The 17,019-nt window shown below is 50.0% G+C and overlaps 2 protein-coding genes across 8 annotated transcripts; one reads left to right on the top strand and one right to left on the bottom strand.

Moving 5' to 3' along the window:
• The first annotated feature begins 138 nt into the window (after positions 1-138).
• ABCB6 (ATP binding cassette subfamily B member 6 (Langereis blood group)) lies at positions 139-7,958 on the top strand. Of its 3 annotated transcripts, none has more exons than XM_053597018.1 (20): positions 139-432; positions 595-1,177; positions 1,468-1,605; positions 2,118-2,298; positions 2,479-2,580; positions 2,766-2,949; positions 3,540-3,661; positions 4,164-4,273; positions 4,454-4,519; positions 4,966-5,091; positions 5,236-5,312; positions 5,401-5,464; positions 5,578-5,663; positions 5,834-5,891; positions 6,123-6,227; positions 6,639-6,813; positions 6,964-7,076; positions 7,303-7,397; positions 7,478-7,546; positions 7,682-7,958. In XM_053597018.1, the coding sequence occupies exons 2-20, from the start codon at positions 629-631 to the stop codon at positions 7,791-7,793; spliced, it is 2,532 nt and encodes an 843-aa protein (XP_053452993.1). In that variant the 5' UTR covers positions 139-432; positions 595-628; the 3' UTR covers positions 7,794-7,958. The 3 variants fall into 3 exon arrangements, with proteins under 3 accessions (XP_053452993.1, XP_053452994.1, XP_053452995.1); XM_053597019.1 differs by having other exon boundaries at positions 139-436; XM_053597020.1 differs by having other exon boundaries at positions 139-461.
• A 118-nt stretch (positions 7,959-8,076) lies between these two features.
• Positions 8,077-11,995, bottom strand: ZFAND2B (zinc finger AN1-type containing 2B). Of its 5 annotated transcripts, none has more exons than XM_053597031.1 (10): positions 11,919-11,995; positions 11,723-11,798; positions 11,385-11,479; positions 11,024-11,155; positions 10,200-10,351; positions 9,519-9,611; positions 9,378-9,438; positions 9,184-9,251; positions 8,675-8,747; positions 8,077-8,357 (listed from the first exon to the last, which is right to left on the bottom strand). In XM_053597031.1, the coding sequence occupies exons 2-10, from the start codon at positions 11,775-11,777 to the stop codon at positions 8,310-8,312; spliced, it is 777 nt and encodes a 258-aa protein (XP_053453006.1). In that variant the 5' UTR covers positions 11,778-11,798; positions 11,919-11,995; the 3' UTR covers positions 8,077-8,309. The 5 variants fall into 5 exon arrangements, with proteins under 5 accessions (XP_053453006.1, XP_053453008.1, XP_053453007.1 ...); XM_053597033.1 differs by having other exon boundaries at positions 8,077-8,460; positions 11,723-11,795; positions 11,919-11,983; XM_053597032.1 differs by having other exon boundaries at positions 11,723-11,795; positions 11,919-11,975.
• Positions 11,996-17,019: the final 5,024 nt, after the last annotated feature.

Raw genomic sequence — 17,019 nt, 5'->3', positions numbered from 1 at the left:
GGGTTCTTGTTGTCTTGCGCGGAGGAGTGATTCTCCAGGTGCCTGGGGACTAGGCAGGGATCTGGAAGAAAACGGACCTATTCTGTCGCTCGGCTGTGTGGCGCTAGCCAGATAGCGAAAGGGCCGTTTCCGACCCACGGTTCTGTAGAAGTCAAGGTCTCCAGGCCGACGCGCTGTCAGATTTCCCGCCCTGGGCACGTGACCAAGCCGCTTCTGTCCCTCTAGTTTGCCTTCCACACGTGCACCGTTGCCCCCGCCCTTCGGGGACATCTGGCCCATAGGCACCCTGGATAGGGGTGGGGACGGCACAGTGGGCGGGGCTGCCGAGAGACGCGGTCGGACACCAAACACTCCTGTAGGCCTGGAATTGGCAGTAGTGTCCCCGGCAGCTAGCCAGAGGGGGGTACGGCGGAGACGGCGTGCGTGCCTTGCGTGAGTGCGTGGTGGCGCGCGTGCGCGAGGCGAGTGGGTGGGGAGGCCGGGTCCACGTGTGTCCCTCCCGCGACCCCCGCGATCCCAGGGGTTGGATGATGCGAGGCAGCCCGGCGTCCGCATCCCTCTCTGAATTGCCGATCCCATTCTCCGGTCCCACAGTGCTTGCAGCCTCGGACGGCGTTCACTTATTGCCATGGTGACCGTGGGCAACTATTGCGAGGCCGAAGGGCCGGTGGGTCCCACCTGGGCACAGAACGGCCTGAGTCCTTGCTTCTTCTTCACGCTCCTGCCCTCCACGCTGATGGCCCTGGGGGCTTTGGCCTTGGTGCTGGGTCTTCCCTGCAAGCATCGAGAGCAGCCAGTCGGCGCTGACCCGCTGCCTTTGGGGGCAGGCCCGCGTGTCGCTTCCTATGTGCTGCAGCTTCTCTTGGCCTCACTGCAGGTGGCACTGCCCTTAGCCCGCCTGGCTGGCCGGGTGGGCACTGCTCGGGGGACTCCGCTGCCAGGCTACTTACTGCTGGCCTCGGTACTGGAGAGTCTGGCCAGCGCCTGTGGTCTGTGGCTGCTCATGGTGGAACGGAGCCAGGCACGACAGAATCTGGCAATGGGCGTCTGGATCAAGCTCAAGCACAGCCCAGGTCTTCTGCTTTTCTGGACTGTGGCGTTTACAGCCGAGAACTTGGCCCTGGTGTCTTGGAACAGCCCACAGTGGTGGTGGAAAAGGGAGGACTTGGGCCAGCAGGTAAGGGACCCTGTGGGAGAGGGGAAACATTTGAGAGTAGGGCTTGGGAAGAAGTACTGAGTGTCTGGTCGTACTGGCTCCAAGCTTTGGGAGCTGATAGCCAGCTGGTGGGGTGTGTCTATGCTGAGTCACTGTGGGTTTTTTTTTTTTTTTCAAAGCCTATAAGTGCTTAAAGGTGCCTCCTGAGAAGCTGGGTGTGTTCCCTATTCCAGTCCCAGCCCTGTTATGAGTAGTAATACAATGGAATTTTGGCCCTCCATGATACTCTCCACATGTATGTTTCATTCTAGGTTCAGTTTAGCCTGTGGGTGCTGCGTTATGTGGTCTCTGGTGGGCTCTTTATCCTGGGTCTCTGGGCCCCTGGACTTCGTCCCCACCCCTACACCTTGAAGATTTATGAAGAGGAACAAGATGTAGAAAGGAGCCAGGTATACCCGTTACTGTGAGGTCTATCTTAATTTCATTGCTTGTCATTATCCATTCCCCCCATAATGAATTACTACTTTCCCAAATCTGTTTGTGACCTTTTATTTCTTTCTTTCTTTTTTTTTGAGACAGAGTCTCTACCCAGACAGTTGCCCTGGGTAGAGTGCTGTGGCATCACAGCTCACGGCAACCTCAAACTCTTGGGCTTAAGCGATTCTCTTGCCACAGCCTCCCAAGTAGCTGAGACTACAGGCACCCACCACAACGCCTGGCTATTTTTTGGTTGCAGTTGTTCTTGTTGTTTGGCAGGCCTCAGATGGATTTGAACCCCAGTGTTTGTGTCTGGCACCCTAGCCGCTGAGCTACAGGTGCCAAGCCAAGTTTTTCTGACCACATCAGCAATCACTTACAAGTCTAAGATACCTGGGAGCTATAACCCGATACATTTTCCATAGAGGGTTTCTGGCTAGTGTACTTTTTGAGCTCCCCTCCCTTGTGTGTTTCACCATCCTAGGTTCACTCAACAGAGCAAGGGTCTACCTGGAGAGACCTTGGCAGGAAGCTCCGCCTACTGAGTGGCTACCTGTGGCCTCGGGGGAGTCCAGCTCTGCAGCTGGTTGTGCTCATCTGCCTGGGGCTCATGGGGTTGGACCGGGCACTCAACGTGTTGGTGCCCATCTTCTATAGGGACATTGGTGAGAGGAAGAAGGAGCACCAGCTCAGTAAATGCTGGTCCTACCTTGGCCTAGTGGCTGGGCAGTTCTTAGGGAGGTGGGACAGAGTTGGGAGCTGGATGATCAGAAAGAATCTGGGACAGTTTTGCCTCTAGAGAGCCCTGGGTGCCATAAGTGAGCTGTGATTTATTTTCTCTATAGTGAACTTGCTGACTGAGAAGGAACCTTGGAGCTCCCTGGCCTGGACTGTTACCACTTATGTCTTCCTCAAGTTCCTACAGGGGGGTGGCACTGGCAGCACAGGTATGAGTGACTCTTCACTGGCCCTGCTTGGTGTTGGCCCCTCCACAGACATCCCCTGCCATCATGCTTCTTAGAGCACTCCTCCCCCAGGCCCCTTTGTTCTCTCAGATCTTTCGCATCTTGGTGCTGGGCTGACGTCCCTCAGCCCCCAAGCCCTGCTGAGGCCTCCCCTGGCTCCCCCCCAGGCTTCGTGAGCAACCTGCGCACGTTCCTGTGGATCCGGGTGCAGCAGTTCACTTCACGGCATGTGGAGCTGCGCCTCTTCTCCCACCTGCACGAGCTCTCACTGCGCTGGCACCTGGGGCGCCGCACAGGGGAGGTGCTTCGGATCGTGGACCGGGGCACGTCCAGTGTCACAGGGCTGCTGAGGTGCCACCCTAGTGGAAAAGGCTTGTGGGAGGGTGGGGATAGAGGGGCAGGGATGGGGGGCTGTCAGTAGAACAGACCCAGCCCAAGGAGCTGTCTCTCCAGCTTTGAAGTTTTCCTAATTGTAGCATTATTGTATACATGCTCTCATAATGATTCAAATAACAGACCGCAAACCTCTTTTGAATGTCACTCATTTCTCCAGAGCTTCCCATTCTATTTAGTATGTTGAGTTCTGCTTTCTTGCATGTTTACATATAATGCATACTGTATGTGCAGTATTATGGAGGTTTTCCCTAAAACAAATGGTATCATGACATGTATCATTCTTGATGTTGCTTTATTAGTAAGATATTACAAAGATATATTTTCACCTATGCATGAAGATCTCATTTCCTATAATCACTAAAGAGAATTCTGTCATTGGGCATGCTATGGTGGATTTAGCTATCTACCTCTTGAGGGTGGAATCAATTTAGATTGGGTCTAGTCTATAGTTGTTGGAAACAAAACAGTACACTGAAACTCCTAGAGGCAGGTTTGCTGTGTCTGAGCCCCTGAACCTTTCCTTGTCACCTGACTTGCCTTCCTAGCTACCTGGTGTTCAATATCATCCCCACGCTGGCCGATATCATCATTGGCATCATCTACTTCAGCATGTTCTTCAATGCCTGGTTTGGCCTCATTGTGTTCCTGTGCATGAGTCTTTACCTCAGTGAGTAACACCACAGGGTGATCCCAGCTCCCTGAACTACATAGGGACTCCCTCGGGCATGAACTCTGCCCCTGCTCAGGTGACCCACCTTTGGAAGGTTGTAGATCAGTGGACATGAATGGGCTTCTACTGCTCATGCTGTGATGGTGGGTCTCTTCATCTATCAAGTTGATCTTAAGCTAGGTGAAGAGCTAGGGAAAGGCATTCTTTCACATTAGGTCCCCAGTGTGAATGCAGGTCAAAGAGGAACCTCATCTGTGTGACAAGATACAGCTTGCCTTCATGTGTTCACCAGAAGCATTTTCTATACACAACGCTTTGTATAGGCTGCAAAGATGTCTTGGACACATCTCCTTACCTCAGCAAGCTCAAGGCTCTCAGCCCTTGGATCTGGGTCCCTAGGCTCTAATGTAGGTTTACTGGAGGCCTTGCAGGTAGTGGATATCACACTTGAACTCTACTATTGTGGTGATATCCTTCCCCTCCTCCTGTCACTCTCCAGTCCTGACCATTGTGGTCACTGAGTGGAGAGCCAAGTTTCGCCGGGCTATGAACACACAGGAGAATGCTACCCGAGCACGAGCAGTGGACTCTCTGCTAAACTTTGAGACGGTAACAGGCCCCTGTGGTAGTAGTGTGATATGGAGGAATGTGGCTGGGATCCCTGGGGCTAAGGAGGAGCTGTGAGTGTGATGTTGAAAATCAGGAAGGAGGGATTGGGGATTTGGAGAGAGGGATCTGATTGCTGTGGTGTGGTGCCAATGCCAAATAGCAGTGGTTTGAATTCATCAGGTGAAGTATTACAACGCTGAGGGTTATGAAGTGGACCGCTATCAAGAGGCCATCATCAAATATCAGGTGAGGGGCGGCGCCTGTGGCTCAGTGAGTAGGGTGCCGGCCCCATATGCCAAGGGTGGCGGGTTCAAACCCAGCCCCGGCCAAACTGCAACAAAAAAATAGCCGGGCGTTGTGGAGGGTGCCTGTAGTCCCAGCTGCTCGGGAGGCTGAGGCAAGAGAATCGCGTAAGCCCAAGAGTTAGAGGTTGCTGTGAGCCGTGTGACGCCACGGCACTCTACCCGAGGGCGGTACAGTGAGACTCTTGTCTCTACAAAAAAAAAAACCAAAAAACAAATATCAGGTGAGGATGCTAGTTTGAGGCCTTCTGAGAGCATTGAGCTGCTAGGTGGACTTGCCATGGCCAGGAGCAAAATTCAGGTGGTGAAGTCAAAGATGCCTGGGCCCAGGTATGCGTTTAAATGGTGGTGTGTATGGGACATTCCTCCATCTTTTGTTACTGCCCTCAGGGTTTGGAGTGGAAGTCAACTGCTTCACTGGTTGTACTAAATCAGACCCAGAATCTGGTGATTGGACTCGGGCTCCTTGCTGGGTCTCTGCTTTGTGCATACTTTGTCACTGAGCAGAAGCTACAGGTGAGGCAGAATCATGGACAGGAGAGTGGGGGACAGGAGAGAAGGGCCTGGGGCCTATGTAGGCTCTTGGGTGGGAAGTGGAGTGAGTGACAGAAAAAGCCTGCAGGCTCCTTGTGACATGGTCACCTTCTCTGGATTTCACAGGTCGGGGACTTTGTGCTCTTCGGCACCTACATAATCCAGCTGTACATGCCTCTCAACTGGTTTGGTACCTACTATAGGTAACCTGACCCCTGGCCCTCACCTGTCTGGAATATACTGCTATTTTCTGGCTACTCAGAGGAGCTCTAATGAGCACTCTTCTCGCAGGATGATCCAGACCAATTTCATTGACATGGAGAACATGTTTGACTTGCTGAGAGAGGAGATAGAAGTGAGTGAAGAGAGAGGAGTGGGGTGTGGGGTAGGAAGAGCTATGTGGTAATTCTTGTGCCTAGAGAATACCAGGTCAGCAACAGCAGCACTGAGTGGGTGGCATTATTCCAGGTGAAGGACCTTCCTGGAGCAGGGCCTCTTCACTTTCAGAAGGGCCAGATTGAATTTGAAAATGTGCATTTTAGCTACACTGATGGGTGAGCCCTCCCCTTTGCCTTCTTTCCTTTCCTATGGTCCATTTGCACACTGCCTTCCTGCGTTCCCTACTTCTTTGCCCACTGCTACCTAGGACTAGAGCCAGGCCAGGAGAGGGGTACAACAGCTCTAGTGACAAGAGTCTGTTGACTGTGCCTTTGTTTCCTTATAGACGGGAGACCCTGCAGGATGTTTCTTTCACTGTGATGCCTGGACAGACACTGGCACTGGTGAGAAAAGACAAAGCCACTTGGCTCAGGTTTCTCAAGCTTCCCTCATTCAGTGCTCATGGTGACTCTTGACCCATGCTGTGGGGTCAGAAAGCCTTGTCATAACAGGCAACATCCTATCCCAGACAGGACTGAATGTTATAGTTTCCATGGACATTGGTGGCCTCTTGGAGATAAAGCCTTAAAAGCCATTGGATCTGAGAACTTCCTCTTCTCTTTCCAATGCAACAGGTGGGCCCATCTGGGGCAGGGAAGAGCACAATTTTACGTCTGCTGTTTCGCTTCTATGACATCAGCTCTGGCTGTATCCGAATAGATGGGCAAGACATTTCACAGGTAAGGTCGCTTGGGAGAAGATTGTCATTTAGGGATCTGTATGTGGAAGAATGGTAAGGGCTGCATGTCCAAAGCGAGTAGGAGGTATTACCTTTACAAAAAGCTGAGGCCCTTCTAGCAGCATATAACCTGCAGTTACACAAGTAAAGCAGTCCTATGAATGATTTGTTTGGTGCCAAAGTACAAAGATCTTCTGTAGCAGTGTGGTGAGGCTGGTAGAGAAAGCATTTATTTATTTATTTTTTATATATATAGGGAAACAGTTTGAGCAGTTGGCCCATACATTTAGGATTTGGGTAGTGATGGCAGGATTCTTACTTGGGGTCTCTTATCCCATGGGCTTCCTGTGAGCCCATCCTCCCAGGCCTGGGGAGCTATCTCACAGGTCAAGGTGTGTGGTCTCTTGCCCAGGTGACTCAGACCTCTCTCCGGTCTCATATCGGAGTCGTGCCCCAGGACACTGTCCTCTTCAATGACACCATTGCCAACAATATCCGTTATGGCCGTGTCACAGCTGACAATGATGAGGTTGAAGCTGCTGCTCAAGCTGCAGGCATCCATGACACCATTATGGCTTTCCCTGAAGGTGAAGTTGCTCTGCAGAATCCCCTTCCCTGCCAGGGTATGGTCCTGTTAATTCCTCTGACCCCTGTTCCATCCCTTCCTTGCCTGTCTGGTCAAAGGAACCACATTTCTTATGTGTGACTAACTTAGGGATGGTGGGCAATACCCACAGGCTATGAGACACAGGTGGGCGAGCGGGGACTGAAGTTGAGTGGTGGGGAGAAACAGCGTGTCGCCATTGCTCGCACCATTCTCAAGGCTCCAAACATCATTCTGCTGGATGAAGTGAGTCCTGGGCAACTTTCTCTCCTCCTTCCTACTGAATGTGCCCAAGCCATTCCTGCTAGGCACTGCTTCCTCCCGATAGATATCACAAGTCCATGTTTCACAGAAACACTTGGCAGTTCTCAAGCCATGTTCTGTAGCCCTGAGCCCTCAGCTAGCAGCCTGCATCCTCCTTCCATTGGGGGTTTTGAGTGGCAAGAGCACTTTTACCCAGACCTCTCTGTAGGCAACATCTGCACTGGATACATCTAATGAGAGGGCCATCCAGGCATCTTTAGCCAAAGTCTGTGCTAAGCGCACCACCATCGTTGTTGCACACAGGTACAAGACTACAGATTTGGGGCACTTGGCATCATGGGCCTACTTTGATGGGTTACTGAGTAACTGATATGACTTTTCAGGCTCTCAACTGTGGTCAACGCTGACCAGATCCTTGTCATTAAGGACGGCTGCATTGTGGAGAGAGGACAGTAAGAGATATATGGGATTAGTGCCAGAGCTTCTGGAGGGGATCTCCCCTGTTCATCCCTTCTGTCCTCTGGGCTGGAGGCAAGGGGCCTTGGAATAAAACTGATGGTTTGGCTTATACTTTCCTCCTTGCCCAGGCATGAGGCTCTTTTGTACCGAGGTGGAGTGTATGCTGGTATGTGGCAGCTGCAGCAGCAGGGACAGGAAGAAGTCTCTGAAGACATTCAGCCCCAGAACATGGCCCGGTGACAAAAGTTATGGATACTTCCTTCTCAAAGCTAATTCAGAGGGGAATAAAATATATACCTTTTCCCTGGTTTAATTCATTTGGGTCTTGGGGTTTGGTGCTAGCTACAGTGAGGGAAGAAACCCTTCAGAAGAGCCCTGTCTGAGAAAATAAAAGTGTGGACTGTGTGAGGCTCATGATGACTTTCTGAGTAGGATATGGCAGTGGGCCTCGAACGTCAGGTGAGCATTCTTGCCAAGACTTCTGTTTGGGGTTGGAAAGGAGAAAGAACCACACCACCTGTGTGTCTTACTGACTGCTGAGATCCTTTATTTTTTTTTCCAGGCCTCTCCCTGCCCACTACATGTGGGGGCGGCCCCAGCATTAGGGGGACAACATGATGAAGAGAATTTAGAGCGGGGCCTGGCAACATCCCCTGAGGGCCCTACCAGGGAACAGGTGCTAGCTGCTCTCTTCCCATGCAGCTGGAACGCTAGTAGGGCCTTCCTTCCATAGGCTTCTTGTAGGCCACCTCCACATTATTTCTGCTTGTCTCTGCTGCTCCGGGCCTCCTCTCCCTGTGTACCCTAGAGATGTGAGGGCCACAGTCTTGCTCAGCCGAGCCTCCCTCCCCAGCCCAAGGCCCTAGCACAGGCTGCAGTTGGACGGCTTCAAGCTGCGGCTCTGGGCCTGGAGCGAGGAAAGGAAAAGGAGAGGAAGACGGTATGACATTAAGGAAATGAGATGGCCCTTCTTTCAGAGTGCAGATCAGCAAGGGCTGAAGTCATACTGAACACAAAAGGATACCCACCATTCCAAAGATCACCACTTAGAAGAACTCCTACCCCAGAATCTCCACCCCCAACTTCTTATTGCCTCTTAGCACAGGACCCCATCCTCATACCTGCTGCTGTTGGTATTCTGCCTCACTGGCTGACAGTGCTTGTGCTAAAGCTAGGTCTTCTTCCTCCTGAGAACTGGGAGGGAGAAATAGCTTAAGTTGGATGATGGTAATATCTAAAATGTGACCATTTGGTCTTTGTGTGTTAAGCACTATGGTGCTGAGCACTTCTGGGTATTATCTCAATCTTCACAGCAACCCTGCAAGGTGGGTATTAGTATTGACCTAATTTTATACAGAAAATGAAGGTTCTATGGGTTAAAGAACTTCACAAAAGTCATACAGTTAAGGGGCAGTGCCTGTGGCTCAAAGGAGTATGGCACCAGCCCCATATGCCGGAGGTGGTGGGTTCAAGCCCAGTCCCGGCCAAAAAAAAAGAAAGTCATACAGTTAATTTTTAAGTCCAAGTTGCCAATGATTATTTTGCATTAGGTCAGCATGTTCCCCCCACCACCACCAAGTGAGCCCTTGCCCACAGCCTACCCTCTCTCTTGTCACCAGACAATAGATACCTTGGAACCTGGGGTTTGGTCTCTGCCAGGGACATTTCCAGAGCTCGTTGCAGAGCCTCATCCTCACTCTGTAAAGGGAGAAAGAAAACCAGTTTTCTTTGACTTTACTCTCTTACACACGGGTAGAAGACTACAGATTCAGGGCACTTGGCTTCTGTGCTTGCTTCTGTCTGTTCAACCTCTGCCCAACTCACCAGGCCATTCTGCAAAGCAATCACTGGAGGGGCTGTCCAGGATGGAGATTGGGTTGTGGCTCTATGGCAGATATTTAAGAGGTTTGAGGTCAGAGATGTGAAGGGGAAAAAAAGGGAGAAAGGATGAACAGGCAGGCCTACCTGCTAGGAGAGGTACAGGAAGGCAAGGTCCGACTTGGGCTGGGAATGGTGCTTGTAGAAGCCAGACCTTTTGCTCTGGAGATGGCAGCAAGTCTGTAGGGAAGAGACATTTTTGGCATGCCTCCAAGAACAACCCTTTCTCAGGAAGTTAGGAGGGGAATTCCTCCAAATAGTGGGAAAAATATGCTCTTGAAAAGGATACTAAAAGACTCCCCTAGCCAACAAGGATAGGGTTGAAGCTTCCCAGCTTGTAATGATAGAGGTTCAGTCAGTTCCAAAAGGATGGAATGATTTTTTTTTTTTTACGAAGCTTTATTTCCATTTCATCCAAGGCTTAGGAGAGGATGCTAGGGTGTTTAAAAACCTAGGACGGGGGCGGCGCCTGTGGCTCAGTGAGTAGGGCGCCGGCCCCATATGCCGAGGGTGGCGGGTTCAAACCCAGCCCCGGCCAAACTGCAACAAAAAATAGCCAGGCGTTGTGGCGGGCGCCTGTAGTCCCAGCTGCTCTGGAGGCTGAGGCAACAGAATCACGTAAGCCCAAGAGTTAGAGGTTGTTGTGAGCTGTGTGACACCAGGCACTCTACCCGAGGGCGGTACAGTGAGACTCTGTCTCTACAAAAAAAAAAAAAAAGCTAGGACGGGATGATCTTAAAGTCAAGTAGAGAACTTGGTTGCAGTTACCCTGCCTGGCTGGTTGGATGTCCCTCCCCAGGGCAATCATGGTCCAGTGGGTGACGGTGCTTGATGCAGAAGTTCCGCCCACAGCGTTCACAGGTCAGTTTCATCATTTCCCGCTGACGGCAACCAGAGCGTTCACACTTATTGGTGAAGATCTGAGGTGAAGTGGGAAGGTTTGTCTCTACCAAGACTGACTCCCTGGGCTGGGCACAGTGGCTCATGCCTGTAATCCTAGCACTCTGGGAGGCTGAAGTGGGTGGATAGCTTGAACTCATAGGTTTGAGACCAGCCTGAGCAAAAAGCAAGACCCCATCTCTACTAAAAATAGAAAAACTGAAGCAAGAGAATCTCTTGAGCCCAAGAGTTGGAGGTTGCTGTGAGCTATGATGCCACAGCACTCTACCCAGGGCCACAGCTTGATATTGTCTCAAAAAAAAAATTTTTTTTTCCCAGGGCAGCACCCATAGCCCAGTGGGTAGGGCACCAGCCACATACACCAAGGCTGGGAGGTTTGAATCTGACCTGGGCCAGCTAAAATCAACAATGACAACTACAACAAAACAAATAGCTGGGTGTTGTGGCCGGCACCTGCAGTCACCACTACTTGGGAGGCTGAGGCAAGAGAATCTCTTAAGTCCAAGAGTTTGAGGTTGCTGTGAGCTGTGATGCCACAGCATTCTACAGAGGGCAACATAGTGAGATTCTGTCTCAAAAAAAAAAAAAAAAAGACTGACTCCCTTCTCCAACCCCATCACAGGAATTAGCTGCTTATGTTTCCAAACATTTGTAGTCCCAACTGGGTCATGGCTGACCCCTGCAGTGCTTACCTTACGTTTTTGCTGAGCTGGATCAGAGCGACAGTCTCTGTCAATGTGCTCTCCTACAGCGCGGTCAGGGGGCTCCCCTCTGGCCACAGGCACAGGCACATTACACAGGGGGCATACAGGTACCTGGATATCCTACAGGCAAGGGGCAGGGGTCAGTCTGTGGCCCAGTCCAACAAATCTCTAGTCCTGAAAGAACTTGACTATGCCTCCACAAACACCCAAGAAAACAATGTTCCCCAGCACTGACTGAGCCTCAGGAAGACAATACCGTTATTGGACAGGAAATGTGAAGCAGAAAGATTTGGGGGGTTCTGCATGCATCCTCCATCTGCCAGCTTTTACCTCAGGATCGCCCCCTCACCTTTTGGTAAGCAGATCCACAGTGATGCTGGGCGTAGGCCACATGGTCTGCACAGAAGATGCCAGAGCAGGCATCGCACTTGAGCGGCAGAAAATCTGCAGGGAATTGGTCAAATTGCAGGTCCAAAGGGACCTTTCAAGCCTCCCACTCGGGAAGGAAAATACGGCCTTAAACAACAGAGTCCCTAGTCCGCCTTAGCCACGCCCCTCAGCACCGCCCCCAACCTCGAGCCCCGCCCTTCTTTGGCATTTCTCTTCCCAGAGCCCACTCTTCTGGCCGAACTTGCAGCTCCAAGATCCTTTCCGCTCGGCCCCGCCCCCACGTGCTCCGCCCCTCACCCAAGCGCTGACAGCTCGGCTCCGAACAGTGAGCCCCGAGGTCCGGAAACTCCATCTCGAGGCCAGGCGGGGCCTGCTGGGAGAAGAAGCTAGTGCTGAGCATCACCAGGGCTCCCGCCCCGGGTCCGGACTACGACCCCGCACTCTGAGGGGCTCCGTGCCCCGCCCCTTCCTCTCCCCGCCCAGCCCGTGTTACCGGAGCCTCAGCGCCGGCTGGCCCACGGCTCCCACTCCTCCCTCGGCGCGCGCGGGCGCACTGACGTCATCACGCAGGTCGGGCGCGTCCCGCGCAGTCTCTTGTCAGCTGGGGGGCGTCCCGACAGAGCTGAGTCCCGCCCATCCCTGCTCCGCCAGGCCGGGTGCTGTCCCGAGGCGAATGGATGGCCCTTGCCGGCTTCAGGATTCTGGGCGAGGGCGTAACTTCACGAAAGGTCTCTCTGAGGCCTGGGCTGAAATGGTTTAGGGTCTTTCACAATTCAGTTCTCACTCTACACCCTCCCCCTGCATTTACTTTCCAGGAGCTGGCAATTCCTGAATTTCTCTGCCATCTAGATTTCTCTTCAGCGCTGCAGATCCTTCCTCCATATTTCAGCTTTGATGCTCTCCTCAGTCTGAGCTAGCACACCTGCTATGTAATCTCCCTGCTTCTGTTTTAACACCCAAAGCACTTCATTATAACTAGCTGGAATATACTGGGAAGTTAAAGACCACTTCTACCTTGTTCTGTGTTAGGGCCCAGCACCTAACAGTGCCTAGAACAGTGTGTTTCTCAGACTTGAGTGTGAATTCGAATCTCCTACCGAGGCAGTTTAAATGCAGATTCTTGGATCCTGGAGATTCTAATTCAGTAGGAAGCACTCAAAGAACTTCTGACACAGATTGCCCATGTACCATACTTTGGAAAACACTAGCCTAGAATATTCTCAGTGCTTATAAACTGTTACTTGAATGAATTATGAGAGTCTGTAGATTGATGTCCTCCTACATTAAGAAGCTCCAGATTGAGGTATTCCAGCTTCACATTTTGCTTTTCACGTGCTTCTCACCCCTTATGAGTGCCTTCTTTTCATTGGATAAGTCTGGACATGGGACAAGTAAACAGATGAAATAAGGTTAAAGCTGAGCAGTGTCCTCCAAAATGGAGAGATAAGTCAGACGACAATTGGAAATGAGGGGTCATTTTCTCCCTCTTCTCAGTTTTCCCTTTCATCTCCAACTTTTGGCTCTGTTTCCCTCTGTGTCTGCTTTTACATCCTCACAGTGCTAAAGCTAGTGAAAATTAAAACTGTCTTTTCTGGTTCTCAAATAAAAGTCTAAGCTGTGACTGAGATTGCCTTGACTTGGGTCATCTGGCAAATCCTGCACTGTGTCCTCCCATGGGCCTGTCACACTTGTATGCAAGTTGATTGCTACGGCAGCTTTAGAGGAAACCCTGAGATAGAAATACTGAGTCTGGGCTTTGTGGTGGGAAGCCTTTAGGACTCATAGGAACTGTCCACTACAGCAGTAGCTAAAGTCAGAGATGGGCCCAGCAGATGCAGTCATATGACATCAGAAGCATTTGCTACATACGGCAAATCAGTTCTTTCCTGGGAATCTGGAATCGAGGCCAAGAGAATCTGTGTACAGAGCCTCACTTTGTTGTCCGGGGTAGAGTGCATCACAGCTCACAGCGACCTCAAATTACCTCAGAATTACTAAGGTGTTGCTTTTGTCCATGTGGTCCCAGATGAGTCCTTTTTCCAAGTTATAGAATGGGGGAAAGCAAAAGGAATGCATACCCTTTCCATATAAGAGCATGACAACTCGCTTTCACTACAGACTGAATTTGCTTTCATGACCGAATGTGCATTTGGGGGCATGTTGCATTGGCTGGCTCTTGGTCACATGATTATATGTAGCTCCTGGGAAGCTTGGTCACATGATTATATGTAGCTCCTGAGAAGCTATCTCACTTTGTCCACCTCAGTAGAGTGCTGTGGCGTCACAGCAACCTCCAGCTCTTGGACTTAGGTGATTTTCTTGCCTCAGCCTCCCGAGTAGCTGGGACTACAGGCGCCCACCACAAACACCCGGCTATTTTTCCTTACAGTTTGGCTGGGGCCGATTTTGAACCCATCACCCCAGTATATGGGGCCAGCGCCCTACTCCCTGAGCCACAGGAGCCGCCCAGGAAATGCAGTCTTTAACTGGGTGGCCAGACATGTGCCCAGATAAATTTTAATTTTTTGTCAGGGAAGGGAATAGATCTTTGGGAGTCAATTAGTGTCTCAAAAAAGAAATAAAGAATGACTTTGATGATATTTGGACCATTCCTAAGCTTGAAGTAATGAAACAGGTGTCGAATCTTTTAAAGTCACACAACTGTGAAAATTGTATAAAGCGTTTATCTTAGCTCCTGGGTTTTGAGAATGAGAGCAATAGGATCAAAGACCATTTTGTCAAATCTATTTTGTAGCCCACTGTGTTGGTGGCCTACCCAGAAGCCATTCCTCAACTTCCTCCTTGAGGACAAAACCCTCATTTTAATCTTTTTGCTCTAAGCAATTGTGTATGATTTTGATCCCTTTGCAGCCACTGATCTAAGTCAGTGGTTTTCAAACTTTTAAACCTTTACTCACATTAGGAACTGCATTTTATACCCAACACACACACACATAGGCACAAAACTGAAACTTGACCTTACTGTGTTTGATACACTCTGGTATTCTATTCTACAATATTTCATTTCTTTTTTTTTTTTGAGACAGAATCTCACTATGTTACCCTCGGTAGAGTGCGGTGGCACCACAGCTCACAGCAACCTCAAACTCCTGGGCTTAAGCTATTCTTTTGCCTCGGCCTTCCAAGTATCTGGGACTATAGGTGCCTGCCAGAATGCCCAGCTATTTTTGTTGCAGTCATCGTTGGTTAGCTGGCCCAGGCTGGGTTTGAACCCACCAACTTCGGTGTATGTGGCTAGCTCCTAACCACTGTGCCAAGCCAATATTTCATTTTTTAATGCTTGTTTTCATGCACTATTGATTTCCCATCTCACTATCCTATTAATGAGTTTCTTTTTTCTTTTTTTTGAGACAGAGTCTCACTATGTTTCCCTCAGCAGAGTGCCATGGCATCACAGCTCACAGCAACCTCAAACTCCTGGGCTTAAGGGATTCTCTTGCCTCAGCCTCCCAGGTAACTGGGACTACAGGCACCCACCACAAGGCCTGGCTATTTTTTATTGCAATTCTTGTTGTTTGGCAGGCCCAGCTGGATTCAAACCTGCCAGCTCCAGTGTATGTGGCAGGTTTGAATTGCCCTAGCTGCTGAGCCACAAGCGCTGAGCTTTTTTTTTTTTTTGAGACAGAGTCTCACTTTGTCACCCTCAGTAGAGTACCGGGGCATTGTTGCTCACAGAAACCTCTAATTCTTGGGCTTAAGAGATTCTCTTCCTCGGTGTCCCAAGTATCTGGGACTACAGGCACCCACCACAACACTAGGCTATTTTTTAGAAGTGGGGGTCTCGCTCTGGCTCAAGCTGGTCTCAAACTTGTGAGCTCAGGCAATCCACCCGCCCTGGCCTCCCAGAGTGCTGGGATTATAGGCTATTAATGAGTTTCAACGTGCAGTTTGAAAAAAAAAAAAACCACTTTTCTTTAAGACGTTAAACTTCCCTTATTCCCACAATCCATGTGTAAAAGAAAAATTTATCCCAAACTATAAAAAAGACAAAAAAGATGATTGTTCTGTTTTTTTCATATGATGATAGACTTTGTCTAATAAGCCTACTTGACCATTGTCTGATACTCTCAATACAACCCAGTACTGATAAAAGCACAGGCTTTATGGCTCTGTAATGTTAGCCTGCAGAAATTGATGTGGTGTTGTTCTAATGTGGCCTTGAAAAGACATTAACCCCAGAGGCGTTATGGCATTTTTTAAAACTTTATTTATTTGAGACAGAGTCTCACTTTTTGCCCTTGCTAAAAGGCATCACAGCTCACAGCAGCTTCAAACTCTTGGGCTCAAGTGATTCTCTTGCCTAAGCCTCCCAAGTAGCTGGGACTACCCACATTCACCACAATGTCCAACTATTCTTTTTAGAGACAGGGTCTCACTCTAGCTCAGGCTGGTCTCCAACTACTGAACTCAAGGGATCCTCCCACCTCAGCCTCCCAGAGTGCTAGAATTGTAGGTGTGAGCCACCACACTCAGCCTACTTGTTTTTGTTTTAAATTACTTCCAGGACTTTTTAAATGCTTTTATTTTGGTCTGGTGTGGTGGCTCACTCCTGTAATCCTAGCACTCTGGGAGGGTGAGGAGGGTGGATCGCCTGAGCTCAGGAGCTGAAGACCAGCCTCAGCAAGACTGAGACCGTGTCTCTACTAAAAATGGAAAAACTAAGGGCTGGGCTCAGTAGCTCACACCTGTAATCCGAGCATTTTAGGAGGCCAAGGCCAGTGGATTTCCTTAGCTCAGGAGTTTGAGACCAGCCTGAGCAAGAGCAAGACCCCATCTCTAAAAAGTACCTGGGCATTGTGGTGGGCCCAATGTAGTCCCAGCTACTTGGGAGACTGTAGTCCCAGCTACTCGGGAGACTGAGGATAGAGGATCACTTGAGCCCAAGAGTTTGAGGTTGCTGTGGGCTATGATGCCATGGCACTCTATAAATAAATAAATAAATACACATATAAATAGAAAAACTAGCTGGGTGTTGTAGCTGGCACCTGTAGCCCCAACTGCTTGGGAGGCTGAGGCAAGAGAATCACTTGAGCCCAAGAGTTTGAGGTTGCTGTGAGCTATGATGCCACGGCACTCTACCCAGGGAAAGAGTGAGACTCTGTCTCAAAAAAAAAAAGGAAAAATAGCTTTCATTTTGTTTGTCAGATTTTAAATATTTCTTTTCAAGCATGAGATAATCACTTCGTTTCAAGAGATTTATTCATTTGTTTCTCTCTACATTTATCAATGGCTTTAGTATTTCCAAGGAACCTTGTATGGAGCATACTAAACAAAGATAAATACTACCTCTCTCCCCATTCCCACTGTATGAATACTCAGACAACCAAAGCCTTGAAGAACTCAAAATATAAAATCTTTGGAGCGCTCTCTTGAGCATGAGCCAGAATGTTTTTTTGTTTTTGAGACAGAGTCTCAAGCTGTCACCCTGGGTAGAGTGCCATGGTATCACAGCTCACAGCAACCTCCAACTCCTGGGCTCAAGTGATTCTCCTGCCTCCGCCTCCCAAGTAGGGACTACAGGCACCTGCCACAATGCCCAGTTATTTTTTGGTTGCAGCCGTCGTTGTTTGGGG

This window comes from Nycticebus coucang, chromosome 7 (assembly GCF_027406575.1).
Source record: "Nycticebus coucang isolate mNycCou1 chromosome 7, mNycCou1.pri, whole genome shotgun sequence".
Taxonomy (NCBI): domain Eukaryota; kingdom Metazoa; phylum Chordata; class Mammalia; order Primates; family Lorisidae; genus Nycticebus; species Nycticebus coucang.
This window is presented reverse-complemented; position numbering and strand designations above follow the sequence as displayed.

Coding starts and splice junctions, on each gene's coding strand:
- ZFAND2B (XM_053597030.1), bottom strand. CDS start 11,825: ATGCTCAGCACTAGCTTCTTCTCCCAGCAGGCCCCGCCTGGCCTCGAG. Junction 11,480..11,722: donor GCCGAGCTGTCAGCGCTTGG/GTGAGGGGCGGA, acceptor AATTCCCTGCAG/ATTTTCTGCCGCTCAAGTGC. Junction 9,612..10,199: donor CATCCAACCAGCCAGGCAGG/GTAACTGCAACC, acceptor TCTTCCCTACAG/ACTTGCTGCCATCTCCAGAG.
- ABCB6 (XM_053597018.1), top strand. CDS start 629: ATGGTGACCGTGGGCAACTATTGCGAGGCCGAAGGGCCGGTGGGTCCC. Junction 1,178..1,467: donor GGGAGGACTTGGGCCAGCAG/GTAAGGGACCCT, acceptor GTTTCATTCTAG/GTTCAGTTTAGCCTGTGGGT. Junction 5,092..5,235: donor TCACTGAGCAGAAGCTACAG/GTGAGGCAGAAT, acceptor TGGATTTCACAG/GTCGGGGACTTTGTGCTCTT.